The 15897-nt window shown below is 37.2% G+C and overlaps 1 protein-coding gene across 2 annotated transcripts in view; it reads right to left on the reverse strand.

Annotated features, from left to right (window-relative positions):
- Positions 1 to 15897, reverse strand: part of RBM17 (RNA binding motif protein 17) — a 43756-nt gene that overhangs the window by 19917 nt on the left and 7942 nt on the right. For both annotated transcript variants that reach the window (XM_087825850.1, XM_016219754.2), the window contains exons 2-4: positions 8735 to 8872; positions 4655 to 4771; positions 4 to 170 (exon numbers count right to left, since the gene is read on the reverse strand). In XM_087825850.1, coding sequence (XP_087681976.1) covers positions 4 to 170; positions 4655 to 4771; positions 8735 to 8857 — 407 coding nt within the window. In that variant the 5' untranslated portion in view covers positions 8858 to 8872. The remainder of the gene's footprint in view (positions 1 to 3; positions 171 to 4654; positions 4772 to 8734; positions 8873 to 15897) is intronic.

Here is a 15897-nt window from a genome sequence, read left to right on the forward strand (position 1 = left end):
TACTTTTCTCTCTCTTCTATTTCTTTTTGTCTTTCCAGCTCCCGCTGTCTCTGTCGTTCTTCTCTTTGGCGCTTCACTACTTTCTCATAATCATTAGGAAACATAGGATCATATTCATCAGCTAAGGGGATCAAAACTTCTCCTGCAGAAAATCCACTGGGTACAGGATCCTGAGGAAGATAAAAATGCCAAGGTATCATCCTCATATCTTAAAATTTTATTTATAGAATTCAGGTAAAAGAATATAAGGGTTGTAAGCACACTTGATGACCATCTACCTGCCTCCTTTGTTTTATAGATGAGGGAACAAATGCCTAAGGGTGTTTAGTGGCTTCACATAGCCACACACCTCACCAGATAGTAGCAAAGTCATGACAAAGCATTTAGTTCAGTATTAATTCCATAAATACCCTATGGCATTTTCCTGAAATTATTAAACAAACTGCCACCACTGAAACTTTTAAGCAATAAATTTATTTATATAGTAAACAAATACTTCTGTTTTTATATAAACCAAACCACCCACAAATAACACATTCTTATGGTCACTAACAGAATAACTTTGAATTTTGATTACATGGAGAAACATGATTCAAGACTTAAAAAAGCAAAAGGCATCCTCTTAGGCTTTTTATTTTTAGTCCTCACCTGAAGATATTTTTTCCATTGATTTTTAGAGAGAGTGGAAGGGAGGGAGGGGGGAGTGGGGAGAGAGGAGGAGAGAAACATCGATGAGAGAGAGAGACATTGATTGGTTGCCATCCCCACACACCTCGACTGAACTTGCAGCCCAGGTAACATGCTCTTGACTGGGGATCAAACCCGAGACCCTTTGGTGCACGAGCCAATGCTCTAACCACTGAACCACACAAACCAGGGTCTCTTGGGCTTTTTGAAATGCTCTGGAATACACTCTGTCCCAGGTAGGCTGCAGTTCATGTGCTGAGTCTGGCACAGGTGAATGTAATTCCCTTCACATCGTCATTAATTATTTTAAGGTCCACTAAGATCAGGTTCAGGTGATTAACGTTTTGCCTTTCTCTTCTAAACATTTAGAAACTGGGGCGTACTCTTTGAAAGAAAAGATCTAGTCTTAACAAAGAAATCAGAAAGACAAAAAGCAGACAGAGTACAGCCAACTAGAAGATACATGATGAGAAATGGGGCTTTACCCTAATTTGGTGGTCTTGATCTCTACATGGTTCTGGGAAGCCCCGATCTAACGCACAGTCTAAGTTCCTAAACCTCCATACTTTCCTTCCTCCATGATTTCTTAGAATAACTCTTCCTTATTATCTGTAAAAATAAGAGGCTTTAACTGGTCTCCACCGACATCTTAAACAAGCACAGCTTAAGACTAGTACTCTTGAGTGCCCACTCTGATTTCTTTCAGGAGGCACACTGCACGATACTATCAAAGGCAGGAAGGTTGCAAAATGTGTATTGTTTTGAACACAAAACTGGTATGACCAGAAGGGCTTATATTCACTATCAATGAATTTAAACCAACAATTCCTGTTCAGTTTGACATTTTAAAACATTACACCACTCTGTTTGACATTCTGCATTGTAAAACAAACACTTCATCATTTCCTTATAACTAAAAATCAGGAACAGTATAATTCAATGAATAAAAGAAGTTAGAAAAATAACTGTAATTACCTCCAAGGCCCTACCACTGGAAAATTTACACAAATCTATTAAACATAGTGTCCCCATAAGGTAGTTAATAAATCTGTATTCATATAAAAGACATTTTTAAAAGGCAAAGGCACATGAACAAGATTTCCTTTCAGTTATTATTAAGACAGGAGAGAAACTAATAATCAGCCACTCAATTTATGAAATACTATTATCAAAAAGTTTCTGAGAGAACAAATTGTAAATATGAAACTGTCATTTCAAAATTTGAAATCAAACAACTTTTACTGTATAAACCCTGTGAGGTTTAACAATGAGCCATCCTTCTCTAAATGCTATAGAGAATAAAGAAGTTTGTTGATTTTTAAAAAATTAAAATGCTAATTCCCCAATGTTGGGGAGGGTGGGTTAAACTAAAATACTCTCATAATGTAGGTGATGCTTTATGCTGAAATACTCTGCTGAAAACAAGTCAGCACTAAAACAAATTGGCAATGAAAATGATCTCTTAATGCCACCTCAGGAAATCTATCCTAAGAAAATAATTTTACATGCATAGAGCACTCTCTATGGAGATGTGCACTACAGTGTTATTTATGATGACAACATAAAAGCAGGTCTAGATGGTTCTACAGTTAGGAAGCACTTGTATAAATTACAATACATTCACCTGATGGGAATACTTTACAATTAAAAATTGATTATGAGCCCTGGCCAGGTAGCTCAGTTGGTTAGAGTGTTGTCCCGATATACCAAGGTTGCAGGTTCAGTCCCCAGTTAGGGCACATACAAAAATCAACCAGTGAATGAATAAATAAGTGGAACAACATCGATGTTTCTACCTCCCCCCAAAATCAATCAATAAATTTTAAAAATACAACTCTAAAAAAAAAAGTAAAAAAAAAAAACTGATTATGAAACCTACATAACAAGAAAAAAATACTTATTGACTAAACTTGGGGGGTGGGGATGGGGAACAATATTATAGGTTCTAGAATCAATACACAATAACAGAAGATTATGAACCAGCTTTTGAGTAGATGTAGGGAGAAAACCTTAGGTGGTGAGTTTGTGGGGAAAAATGTTAAATGACTAAGAATCCCCCACAAAACACCTCCACTGTGGGGTGCCTCTCCCTCTACACAGACTATTAGCCCGCAGTAGTACCAGTTCTTCCAGCCAAGAAATCCTACCAAGAGCTTCAGTTGTTTCCCACCTGAGAATAAAAGCAAGGTGGGGGAGCAAGTGAATTCCAAACCAGAGCAGTCAAAACTGTGAGGATGAGCCCGGCTAGGCGTGGCTCAGCTGCTGAGTATCTACCTAGGATCCAGGAGACTGCGATTCGATTCCTGGTCAGGGTACATGCCCGGGTTGTGGGCTTAGTCCCCGGTCAGGGGTGTGCAGGAGGCAGCTGATCAATGACGACTCTCTCATCACTGATGTTTCTATCTCTCTCCTCTCCTCTCTCTTCCTCTCTCTGAAATCAATAGATATATTTTTTAAAAACACACACACACACAAAAAACTGTGATGAGAAACTAATAAAGAAGGGAGGAGGTTGCCTTGGTCAGTGCTGCTCAGTGGTTAGTGTCGGCCTGTGCACCTAAGGGTCACAGGTTCAATTCTGGGTCAAGGGCATGTATTTCCGTTGGGGGTTCGCTCCCCACCCTCCAGTCAGGGTAACCAGTCGATGTGTCTCTCCCACATTGATGTTTCTCTCTCTCCCCTCCCTTCTACTCTCTCGGAAAAGCAAAGGGGAAAAATATCCTCAGGGGACAATTGACAAAAAAAAAAAAAAGGAAGGAAGGGGGCATGCAGCTGGAGCTGTGTCTCAGCTTGACTGGCCCTTTCTAATAGTTGGGGGCAGGGGGGAGTGGAGAAAAGAAGAGTACCTTGCTAAGAAACAGCAATAATAGCATATTCTACCATTAAGCTTTGGGCCATTTCTCATCAAGCAACTTGTATGTATGGTGTTTAACCTACCACAGTTGTGTTATTTGCATGCCATCTACAGAATAAATGTATACCTAAAGAGTGGGTGTAATTTTAACTATAGTTTATGTTTAATTCATTTGCCCCTCATTTTATATAGTTTTAACTGTGATTTGGAATTATCCTTTTCCAGATCTTTCTCATCCTCACTAACGCATTTCTACAGCTGTCCATGTCTGGTTCTAAGTTTTTAAGCTTATGCAAGATCGCTGGGATAATAAAGGGTAGGATGGTAGAATTGTCTTTATTTTTAACCCTTTTCTTTATTTTGATCCACAACAAAACAATGAACACTAATACTCTTTATGATAGCAAAAACTGGGGGGAGGGGACTATATATCTAGCATTGAGGAAAATTAACTAGCCTGGCCAGCATGGCTCAGCGATTGAGCATTGACCTAGGATCCAGGAGATAGCAGTTCCATTCCGGGTCAGGGCACATGCCCGGTTGCAGGCTCGATCCAAAGCGGGGTGCGTGCAGGAAGCAGTCAATCAATGACTCTCTCATCATTGATGTTTCTCTCTCTCTCTCTCTCTCTCTCTTCCCCTCTCCCTTCCTCTCTCTGAAATCAATAAAAATATTTTTTAAAAAAGAAAAAGAAAATTAATTAAACTACACTACACTGTATTCCACACAAGAGAATACAGTGAAACCTGTATGAGCATATAGTCCTATACTTTTTGACAGTCATAATATATTAAGTGAGATAAGCAAGTTAGAGAACAGTAGGCAGAAGAAGCATAGAATGGGAAGATATTCCAAAATACGGTTTTTAACTTCTGGAAAGAATTGAAGTCATTTATTTTTTTTGCATACCTCTGATTTCTAATTTTTCTATAATGAACTATTTTAAGTAGCTAAATGTTTTAAACTTGATAAAACAGAAGTAAAAATTATGTTGAAAATGACACTGACTAGACTGCAAAGGCCTACCGAGTAGACTGTGTTCAGAGTGGCATATGCATAAAATCAGACATACAGACAGCAGAAAAGCCTGTCAAGGTCAGAGGTGGGGCTTACCTTTAGGCCAGCTGCTACATGAGGTGGGGTGTCCACAATCTGCCGATCGTCTGAAGAGCCACCTCGCTTTAGGTCAATTACCGGGGCAAGAACTGTACTTTGTTTTGTTCTCTGGCTCTAAACTCATTGAAAAACAAGAAGAGTTTAATGAAACGTCAAGTTAAAATTCATACTATTTGTAACAAAGCTTTTTTTGGGGGGGGGGCGGGGAGTCTCTGTAACAAACCTTTGGGATTCAAGAAAGCCATAATTTTAAAATAGCCTTTTAATTCAATTATTACTATAATCACATACTAGTTTCATTAGTTGTTTTTGTTTGTTTGTTTGTTTGTTTGTTTGTTTTTAACAACACAAATTGCCTCCACTGTAAAAGACTTATAGTAAATTTGGTCAGTTTTATTTAAATTTGCATGTGAAATCAGCTCTACAATGGATTCTCCTTTGACCAGGAGGGCAAATCTGTAACAACACATTACACTTTGACTAGTCGGATCTTTCACAAGAAATGGGTATTTTTTTTATATCCTGGGCAAAAGACACTTGTGGATTAGTTTTTCCCCTCCCAGTAGAATATAAAATCCTGCCCTACCTTTTTTATTATGAACCTACAGAAAAAAATTTCTTATACAGATAACATGATCATTCATATACTATCAACCACTGTTAACATTTTACCATATTTGTTTTACCCTACACCTATATTTTATGCTGAACCATTTGAAAGAAATTTGAAGACACCAAGACACTATCCTTAATCTCCTAAAATTATGAACATTCTTGTACATAACCACACTATTACCACACCTAACAAAATCAATAATTCCCTGTATCATTTCCTACCCAATTCATATTCAGATTTTCCAAACTGTCCCGCAAATGTCTTCTAAATAGTTAATTTTATTTTGAACCAGGATCCCACCAAAATTCCATAATGCATTTGTCTCCTGATTTAGGAAAATCCTCCCCACTTGCTGTCATCATTGTAGTCACCGTAGTCATCAGCAGCAGCAGCAGCAGCAGCAACATTTTTGTCTCCTCTTTTTCCCTCTGACACTGTCTTGTAAAATGCTGTACAATCTAAGGTCTGCGTGATAAGTTCCTCATGGTGTAGTTTCACTTATTCCTCTATGCCCTACAATTCCTGAAAACTTGAGTTAAATCTTGATTAGATTAGAGCAGTGCTTTTTGGCAAGAATACATTATAGGTGAGATGGAGTGCTTCATGCTACATCACCCCAGCAGGCACATAAGGTCAGATTATCTGTTAGTAATGCTAATCATGATCAGATGGATATAGTGGTGTCTACTTAATCTTTCAGTTATAAAGGTTTAAGTGCTCCCTCCCTTTGCAATTTAAAGTGTTATAGATTTTCAGTTATCACTACAAAAGATTCAAAATAAGCCACCATCTCTCTTGAATGTAACATGACTTATAATTTTAAGCAAATAAATTTAATCCAATCATTAAATTACAATTCACAGGGTGAATACCGAAGTTTAAAGGACAATGGAGGGGGGAAATGATCAGAATCATAAATTTTTCTATTCAATATATATTTTTAAATGGAGATAGAAATAAAACTACTACAAACTAGTTTCAATTTGTAGGCAACATTTTCTCTATTAAATTCCTTGACCGATCTGGTTATGCCAACCTGATACTGAGTAATTAATTAGTAAATTAAATATCCTAAGAGAATCAACGAAATGTATCTTCACTTCCCTTCAAGAAAAACACATTAACTTCACATAGCAATCTCAAAAGATGTTAGAAAGTTAGCAGAAATGATTTCATAAGCAAACTTTTATTTTGACCGATTAAAAAGGTCTATTTGAAATCTCAAGAGACTTCCTGAAGTTAATGTATAAACAGACTGAAGCAGTTACAGCAGAAGTCTAAGAGTCTAGATTTCACATAAAAACACAATTACTTCGTTATCAGCATCCAACTCTCTACTTTTCATGTGAGTAAAATAATGGTATAGAAAATCAGCATGTGATCCATAAATTGTGAGTTTTCAATATATTTCTTTTTTTGAAGAATCTATTTTCTCAATTTTATTTTATTCAAGTTAATTTTTAACCTATATTTATAATTATGCGCTAGCTGGAAAGAGATAGTGATTCTGAAGTACTAGGCAGGAAGAAACAAATTATCTAGGATTTTAAAAGATTGGCTGCAAGTAATTCATAAAGCTGACAATTTTTAAACTGGTAATAAAAAATTATCCCAAATAGATTTTTGTTTCTGTTTTCTTAATATATCTTTATTGATTTCAGAGAGAGGAGGGGAGAGGGGAAGGGAGGGAGGGAAAGAGGGAGAGAGAGAGAGAAAAACATCAATGATGAGAGTTGTCATTGATCAGCCGCCTCCTGCACGACCCTGACCAGGGATTGAGCCCACAACCCAGGCATGTGCCCTGACTGGGAATCGAACCATGATCTCCTGGATCCTAGGTCGATGCTCAACCACTGAGCCATGCCCAGCTGGGCTTCCCAAGTAGTTTTTAACTTGTGTATCTCTAGAATATTTTGACTTCTGCTTTTTTATTTTCTGTTTTGTTATCTTCCATTGAACTAAGACTGCCCACACGTCTAACTGAGTTTATGTTATTAAGATGAGAATGGCTCCTTGGAGCCAGTCATTTTACAAAAGAAAAGATTAGGCCTTCCAAAATAAAATATATGAAATAGTACTGGCATTGAAATATAAACCTTATTTATACACCTTATGTGCAAATCAAAAATTACATGAAACTTACAAAGATTTAAAAAATTAAATCAATTTTTAAAAAGTAGTATTTTAATAATTTTCTTTTCATGTAGGATGAAAACTTGTTTTAAAAAACAAAACAAAATTCTGTCTCTTTTAAAGGAAATAATGGCATAAAAAAATTTAAACCTTTTAGTGATGAATGTAGTGAAAAAGACAAAAACTCTAATCAATGAATTGACTAAACAAATTTAAATTTTAAGACATTGTTGCCCAGGCTGGTTTGGCTCAGTGGTTAGAGCATTGGCCTGCGGACCTAAGGGTTCCAGGTTCAATTCCCAGTCAAGGGCATGTACCTGGGTTGAAGATTCTCCCAGCCCTGGTCGGGGCACATGCGGGCGGCAACCAATCCATGTTGTCTCTCTCACATCGATGTTTCTCTCTCTCCTTCCCCTTCCCCCTTTGAAAAAAAGCAATGAAAAAAAGTAACCTAGGTTACTGAGTAATCAAGAGTAAGTGCTTCAATATATAGTATTGATATAGTAAAGAAAAATAATCCTAACTTTATAAATGTATTATAGAAAGTTTCAAACATAAAATTAAAGAGAACGATTAAAGAATTCTTAAGTCTCTGTTACCCAGCTTAAACAACTATCAACTCATGGCTAATTCTGTTTCACGTACATTGTTATCTCCTCTGCCCCAGATTGGATTATTTTCAAGTAAATCTCAGAAATTACACCATTTATCAGTAAAGATTTCAAAATGTATCTCTAAAGCATTTTTTCTCAACTTTTTTCATTATAGCTTCCCTCCTTAAGGACTCTTAATACATTTTCCCCCACCCATAAAATTTTAATACCACAGATACACTATGTAACTGTTTACGTACTTTATGTATATCTGTGCTTTATACATAAAAAGAGCAAGTTTTTTTTTTAACCCCCTCAGGACCAATATTTGCCCCATTTGGGAAGATGTAACCTCCAACGGAGATGAATGCTTTAAAACATAAGGGCCCTTAAAACATTAAGCAAACCACAATACCATTCTCGTTCCTAAAAGTATTTGACAGTAACATTTTAGTATCAAATATCCAGTGGGCACCTATGTTTTTAATGTTTTACATGTTGAGTAATTTCAAGGACGCAGTCAATGTTCAACATGTATACAACAGGAACAAAAACCATGACCCCCAGATTACATACACCTGACACATTCACAGCCAATCTGAGCCTTTCTCACCATAAATGTTTAATCCTATATAATCAATAAAATGGCAGGAGAGCAAGTTAGAACCATCTTACTCTTAATCTAAGGAGGAACCTGCTCTGTTGACTTCTACTTCTACTGTGGGCTTATCTTACCTTTGCTTGAGTGAGAGCTGCCTTTTTCACCTGAAGCTGAGACTGCAGAAGTTTGAAGTTTTTGGACCAGCCTTCCGTTTTCGAGTCACTAGTCTCCACTCCCAGATCATCATATAGGGACATCTTTTCAGTTTAATGCTAAAAGACAAGGAGGGGTGGGAATTAAAAAATGCAAAATACAGTAAAGATTTAAAATCTTTTTTGTGTTGCCCTGGCTGGTGTGGCTAAGTGGTTAGTGCCAACCTGCCCACCAAAGGGTCATGGGTTCGATTCCCAATCAAGGGCACATACCTGGGTTGCAGGTTCCATCCCCAGCACCAGTCGGGGTACGTTTGGGAGGCAGCCAATCGATGTGTCTCTCTCACATGGATATTTCTCTCTCTCTCCCCCTGCCCTCCCTCCCTTCCTTCTACTCTCTCTAAAAATCAATGGAAAACACATCCTTGGGTGAGGAGTAACAAACAAAATTGTTTTGTGTTAAAAATAAGTCATTTTCAAGGAATTTTAGAGGTAAAATGTATTTAAAGAGATCCCCTAGTCTAGGAACCTTCAGTGACAGAAGCCAAGACATCTGGTATCACCAGTCAGTGTCTTCTAATATGCATGTATTATTTTAAAAATAAACTTTTAGAATTAATAAGATCATGTGGTCAAGGAATTCACTGGTAAAATAGGTATGTTCTACATCATATAATGAGCTAAAGATGAAAAGTTCTAGATTCATAACATTATTAATTACATACATCCAATTTAAAAAATTCTATTTGGTCTCAACAGCAAAAAGTTGAAACCTTACAAAAACACCAGATTCATTCAGCACAATTAACTACCCTTTTATAGAGAAAAAATTTAAACATATGCCTAAGAGATTAAAAAACAAAACAGAAATGATCTCACAGAAATAGGTTAATCAAGTGATGTATTTTATTACTACTTGTTGAGGGGAGTGTAGAGGGTTAGATCTTAAATATCCTGATTTCCTCATGACATTGGTTACAAAAAGATATGACGCTATATGTGAATGATGAATATACAATATCCCTGCAGAATAGAGGAAAACAAAATAACAACAAAAACAAAGACAATAGTTAACACTTATTAAACTATCTGGCCAGAGTGGAGGTAAATGCAGTATTTGCTGCAGAAGCCTAGCACCAGATTACAGATGGGAAACTGGGTGGGACTTCCAGAGATAAATCTGCCCCAGGTCATTTCAAACCCAGTCAGGTGAACACCACAGCCCTTGCTAGTAAATCCCTACTGCCACCTTTTATAAAAACCTCAACATTCTGAAACCCACAACATGACCCACTTCTCAAAATAAGACATCAGTCTTTCTCAGATGGAAAAATAATTTTTTGATTGAAACCCCTAAATTGCAAATAAATGCTTAGCACAAGTAGCTTCCCATTTCTGAACGCATCCAAAAGTCTTGCCAGTTCTCAGGCCCAGACAGCATTTTGCCATAGAAACTGTGTTATATACAAAGCCTGTTCAGCCTGTGTCTGTGTTTCAGGAAGACATTAACAAGAAGGAAATCTACTCCCAGGGTTATATCTGACTCAGGGCAAAAATTTCTCTCTGTTGTATGCTTACTTCTCTACCCTTCTATATCCGGTATTCTATACCCTGCTGCCCCAACACCTTAGCTAACCTTGGTTCCACTTTGAGGGGGTGATGGAGTAGATACCAACTTTACTCCCTCAGAATAGCTGTTCTGGTTTTGAGCACTGTAGTTCTCTCTGCCTGGAATTCAGCGCCCCACTACATTGTTGCTGCTTCTTGATAATACAAATCCTCAGATTACCTAAAAGCTCTGTTTCGGTTTCTTTTTTAAAAAATATATCTTTATTGATTTCAGAGAGAGGAAGGGAGAGGGAGAGAGAAACATCAATGATGAGTGAGTCACTGATCAGCTGCCTCCTGCACACCCCCTACTGAGGATCAGGCCCACAACCCTGGCATGTGCCTTGACCAGGAATCAAACCTCCATCTCCTGGATCAAAGGTCGATGCTCAACCGCTGAGCTACTCTGGCGGGGCTCTGTTTTGATTTCTTAATGAAAGGCCCCCAAGGTAGCACAGAAGCAGGGTGAATAAAAGCAGGGCCCAGGATACTGGTGACTGCTCCAATGAATCACCTAAAATTCCAAGGATGCCGACATTAAAGCTTCTGTGACAACTCCCAGCTTAGCTGATAGCAGCACCAACAATTTCCTAGAGAGCACATCCAACAGGGAAATTCCCACTGTCTTCAGTGCCAGACACAGTAAACAGTTTATTCAGGAACTTGGCAATGCCTTGTCACGTTAAACTTGAGTCACTAAAACTAAATGAAGAAAAAATAATGAAAGACATTTCTTAATTAAGTATGGCTGAAATACAACCTTGTCTTCAAAGCTTTAGAGGAAATCCTCCTAGAGTCTACTTCCCCCTAGCCTACGTGGCATTCAAAACTAGTCATCTTTATCTAAATTAAAATTAAAATTTAGATAAGATATCCTTAAACTTAATCTGAAAAACTCAAACAGAGCATCAGCAAGAACAACAACGCTGAAGGTCCTGCTTAACACCGTGGTTCTCATAAAAACATACTTGAGAAATGACCACGCATCTTTCATCTACCCTAGTTTAATTTTTGAGCCCTCTTCATCCAATTGGTCACCAAACCAAAACCTAGTAAAAACTACAGGTTCATTTGTTCTGTCTTTCTTTATTCTTATAAAGGCAAAGGAAGAATAGAACATTCTGGGAAACAAATCTAAACAAAGCTTTCTGGGAAATTATAAACATAAAGATAAATGATCAAAACTGGTTTGCAACCCAAACTTCACTCTATTTCTTCCAATACCTCTTCATAAAAAACTTGAAAACTTCATCAGATGAGGTATTTACAAACAGAAATAGGTTAATCAAATGCCCACTAAACTATAAAGGGGAAGATTAGCTTATTCATTTTTGCATCTCCAATTTCTGGCACAGAGTAGGCATTTAATAAATATTTGTTGAGAATAATCAAAGAATTTATATGCATATATGCACAACCCAAGGACAAGGGCAACGGTGGGGAGAGGGACTGGGGAGAGGGATGGGACGGGGTGGAATGGGTCATTGGGGAGAAAAAGGGACACCTGTAATATTTTAAACAAAAATAAAATTTAAAAGTAAATAAAAAATAAAATAAAAAATAAATATTTGTTGAAATATTAATATTCAAATAAAGTCTACTTAGCCACATGAATCAGGAGTGAAATCACATATGCCCACAGCTTCCACTAGAAAGAGTAGGCCAAAGGGTCTGGAGATGGATGGTGGTAATGGTTGCACAATGTGAATGTACTTAATGCCATGGTACAGTGCACTTAAACATGGTGACAATGGCAAATTTTATGTTATATATATTTTACTACAATTTATTTTATTTTATTATTATTTTTAAAAATATATCTTTATTGCCCAGCTGGGTGTGGCTCAGCGGTTGAGCATCGACCTAGGATCCAGGCGATCGGGGTTCGATTCCCGGTCAGGGCACATGCCTGGGTTGCAGGTTCGATCAATGACTCTCTCATCATTGATGTTTCTCTCTCTCTCCCTCTCTTTTCCTCTCTCTGAGATCAATAAAGATATATATATATATGTTTTGTTTTAAATATATCTTTATTGATAAAGATATATATATATGCTTTGTTTTAAATATATCTTTATTGATAAAGATATATATGTTTTGTTTTGTTTTAAATATATCTTTATTGATAAAGATATATATATATATGTTTTGTTTTGTTTTAAATATATCTTTATTGATTTCAGAGAGGGGAAAGGAGAGGGAGAGAGAGAGACACATCAATGATGAGAGAGTCACTGATCGAGCCTGCAACCCAGGCATGTGCCCTGACCAGGAATCAAACCCCTATCGCCTGGATCCTAGGTCGATGCTCAATCGCTGAGCCACACCCGGCCGGGCTAAAAATCCAATATTGAAAAAGGATTTCAAGGCTGAATTAATGAGGTTTCATGAGACTATACTTCCTCTGAGTCTATTTCTAAATTGAAGATGGTTTGTTGACATTTCCATGTGATTTGCCTTGATCTGCAAGCTTCAGAAATCATTATGCAGCAAGTCTTATGTTAATTTAAAATTCCTTGCTTCTATTCTCAAAACCTTCAAAAACACACTTTAAATATTAGAAACTGATGTCATCTTAGCATCATCTGCTAGTTTCTGCAACAAAGTGCTTATAAATCAGATCTCAGCATCACAGTAAATGCAAAAGAGCTTTCTTATTTTTACTGAACTTCAACTCCACAGGACTGCATTAATCACAGCAACAACACATTCATCATCCATCCATGCACACATGGCCTGTTTTTAATTACTTACTATAATGCTACAAGCTCCAGTGATTTCACCACCCAAAACAAGAGACAAGATCTGAACAAGAACCTATCCCATTCAAGTGATTTTCCTGGCTCTGAATTCCATTCTCATTAATTCCTTGTTTTCCTCCTTTTATATAATTTTATTTACATAGCTTTATTGCATCTATTCCTTAAAAGGTGTGTGTATTTTTTATTTTAGGTGTTGTAAGCACTTATAAAAATATCATAGTTGATTCGTTCATTCTCCCCACTGCTACCACTGAATGTAACAAATGCATTGACAAACAGCCAGCACCTGAACTTAATTCATGTCAAGGTGTTACTTAGATGATACAACAAACACATTTATTTCATGATGTCTTGTGCCAGAAAATAAAAAGCAGCACTTTCTAACATTTGGATATACCTTAAGCAGCCAGGATCAAATGCAAATACAAATAGCTGACTTTTACAACTTAATATAACTGCTATTTACTTCTTTTTTATTGTTATCTCCACCTTTTGATCAACACATCTTTCATATATGCTCCATTTAAGAAGAAACACAGTAAACATGGTTCTGCTAGCAGAACAATAACTTTTCAAGATTCTACCTAGGCTGGCAAAGTATATTTTTTAAACATGCCCCACTGGCAGAAAAAGAACATGGAAGAAGTTTTCTCAGAAGTATCCCACTCATCTTTCAAGCCTTTCGTGACTACTACTCACACATAAAACTATCTCCAATTTGTTTCCCCTGAACACAACTGGCTCAGGGCAACTTTTACATGTTATGCCTCATGTAACGGCTGTTCTTGACTTCATTCTTGTATCTCTAGCTTAGCACCATGCTTGGAAAATTGTAAGCACTTTATAAATATTTTCTAATTGTATCTGCAAGTGGATGGAAAATGTTAATGCATTTTAAACCACTTAAACCATATTATCATGAAACAATAAGATCTGCAGATCTGACTTCTCAGGATATTAACTTATGGTAAGTGGGATCTGATGTAAGTATGGTAAATTTTAAACAGTATACTATAATTTATGGGACAAAAAATACTACAACCACACAACTAATAATAAGTCAAGGTCTGAGTTCTGAGCACCTCAAGAAGCAAGCTTGGTAAGAGACCTTCTTATCACTAAACAGGTATTCATGTACCACGAACAAAAAATGAAGCCTAAAGAATATGGGAAGTATACATCTACAGAAAGGAACACAAGGAAAACTATGAGGGGCAATGCACACCCATGTCAACAAAAGAATATAGGTAACACAAAGCATCTGCCTCACAGATAAGATTCATGATGACTTTTTAAAGACTTTTTACAATTTCCCTATACCTCCACTTCTGACGCCTTTGTCACAGTTTACAATTTTCATCAATTCTCATAGATTTGATAATTACCAAAATAACGCAGGCTGGAGGGTATTCCAGACAAAGTCCATGGGAGTCACCTGCAATTTAAGTATATAACAAAACATCCTTCACAATTTACTATTATGAAAGACTAGAGAGATTACCAGCCCTGGATCATCTGTTCCAGAAAGATAATTTAAAACAAACCAGGTAGCCCTGCCAGTGTGGCTTAGTTGGTAGAGTGTCATCCCGGTCACCAGTTTGATTCCCAGTCAGGACACATGCCCAAGTTGCGGTTCAGTCCTGGGATGGGGTGGATACCTGAGGCAACAGATCAATGTTTCTCTCCCTCTCCCTTCCTCTCTCTCTAAAATAAAAAAACATATTTAAACAAAAAACAAAAAACAAACAGGTAAAAAGAAATCTACTTGTCCTGGCCGGGTACCTCAGTTGGTTAGAACATCCTTCTGATATGTCAGGGTTTCAGGTTGAATCCTCAGTCAGGGCACCATACAAGAATCAACCAATGAATGCATAAACAGGTGGAACAACAAATCGATGTCTGTCTCTCTCCCCCTTTCTGTTTCTAAAAATCAATAAACAAAAATTTTTTAAAAAGAAATCCACTTTATAAAGTTACATTTGAGAATGCACAATTCTCCCCCAATTCTCATTTTCCATAAAGACTATCCTTAGTCATCACAGAGCTCCACAATCAGAATAGCTCTTCACTGTTAACATTTCTATTACACCAGGTTATATTTTTGTCTGTCTCACAATCTATTCTACACTGTACAGCTTGCAGCACATTTCTTAATAAAATTCTAAAAATAGAACACCCTCGGTTTAAGTTACTACTTTATTGCCCCATATCCCCTGAATATCTTTATTATAGTCAAAATGTCTGCGACCTTTATCCCATAAAAATGTGGAAACTGAGTTGCCTCTTTAAAAACTCCAGCTGTTACTGGGAGATACAGCCCACATCTATCTGCATCTACACATCAATTTGCCCGTATCTAGAATATATTTTCCACCAATTCTCCTGGTTCTAGCAATCAGTACCTTCAAAGCTGGCTCTCCTTTACTGACTTCTCAAAGAACCTTTTGATCTGACCCGACTACCTCTCCTCAAAGCTCCCTCTCTGCATTACTTGCAGTTCTCCCAGAATGCACTATGGTGCTTCTGGTAGCAGAAGCTACCTTTACACTCCTTTCCTCTGCAGGGAACCTTTTCGCATCTTGCACATCTAATAAAACACCTCCAAGACTCAGTTATAAGCATCACTTCCTCTTGGAAGCATTTCCAGACCCCATCCTAGTCCTTCGGATCAACCCAGGCATGGGTTTTTTGACTGTTTCCCTAGAGACCAAACTCCGAGAGCAGGAACAGTGTCTTAATTATTTTGCAACTGCCGTTCATAACAGACGGTCTGGG

The sequence above is a fragment of the Miniopterus natalensis genome, chromosome 1 (assembly GCF_054644295.1).
Source record: "Miniopterus natalensis isolate mMinNat1 chromosome 1, mMinNat1.hap1, whole genome shotgun sequence".
NCBI classification, from domain to species: Eukaryota; Metazoa; Chordata; class Mammalia; order Chiroptera; family Miniopteridae; genus Miniopterus; species Miniopterus natalensis.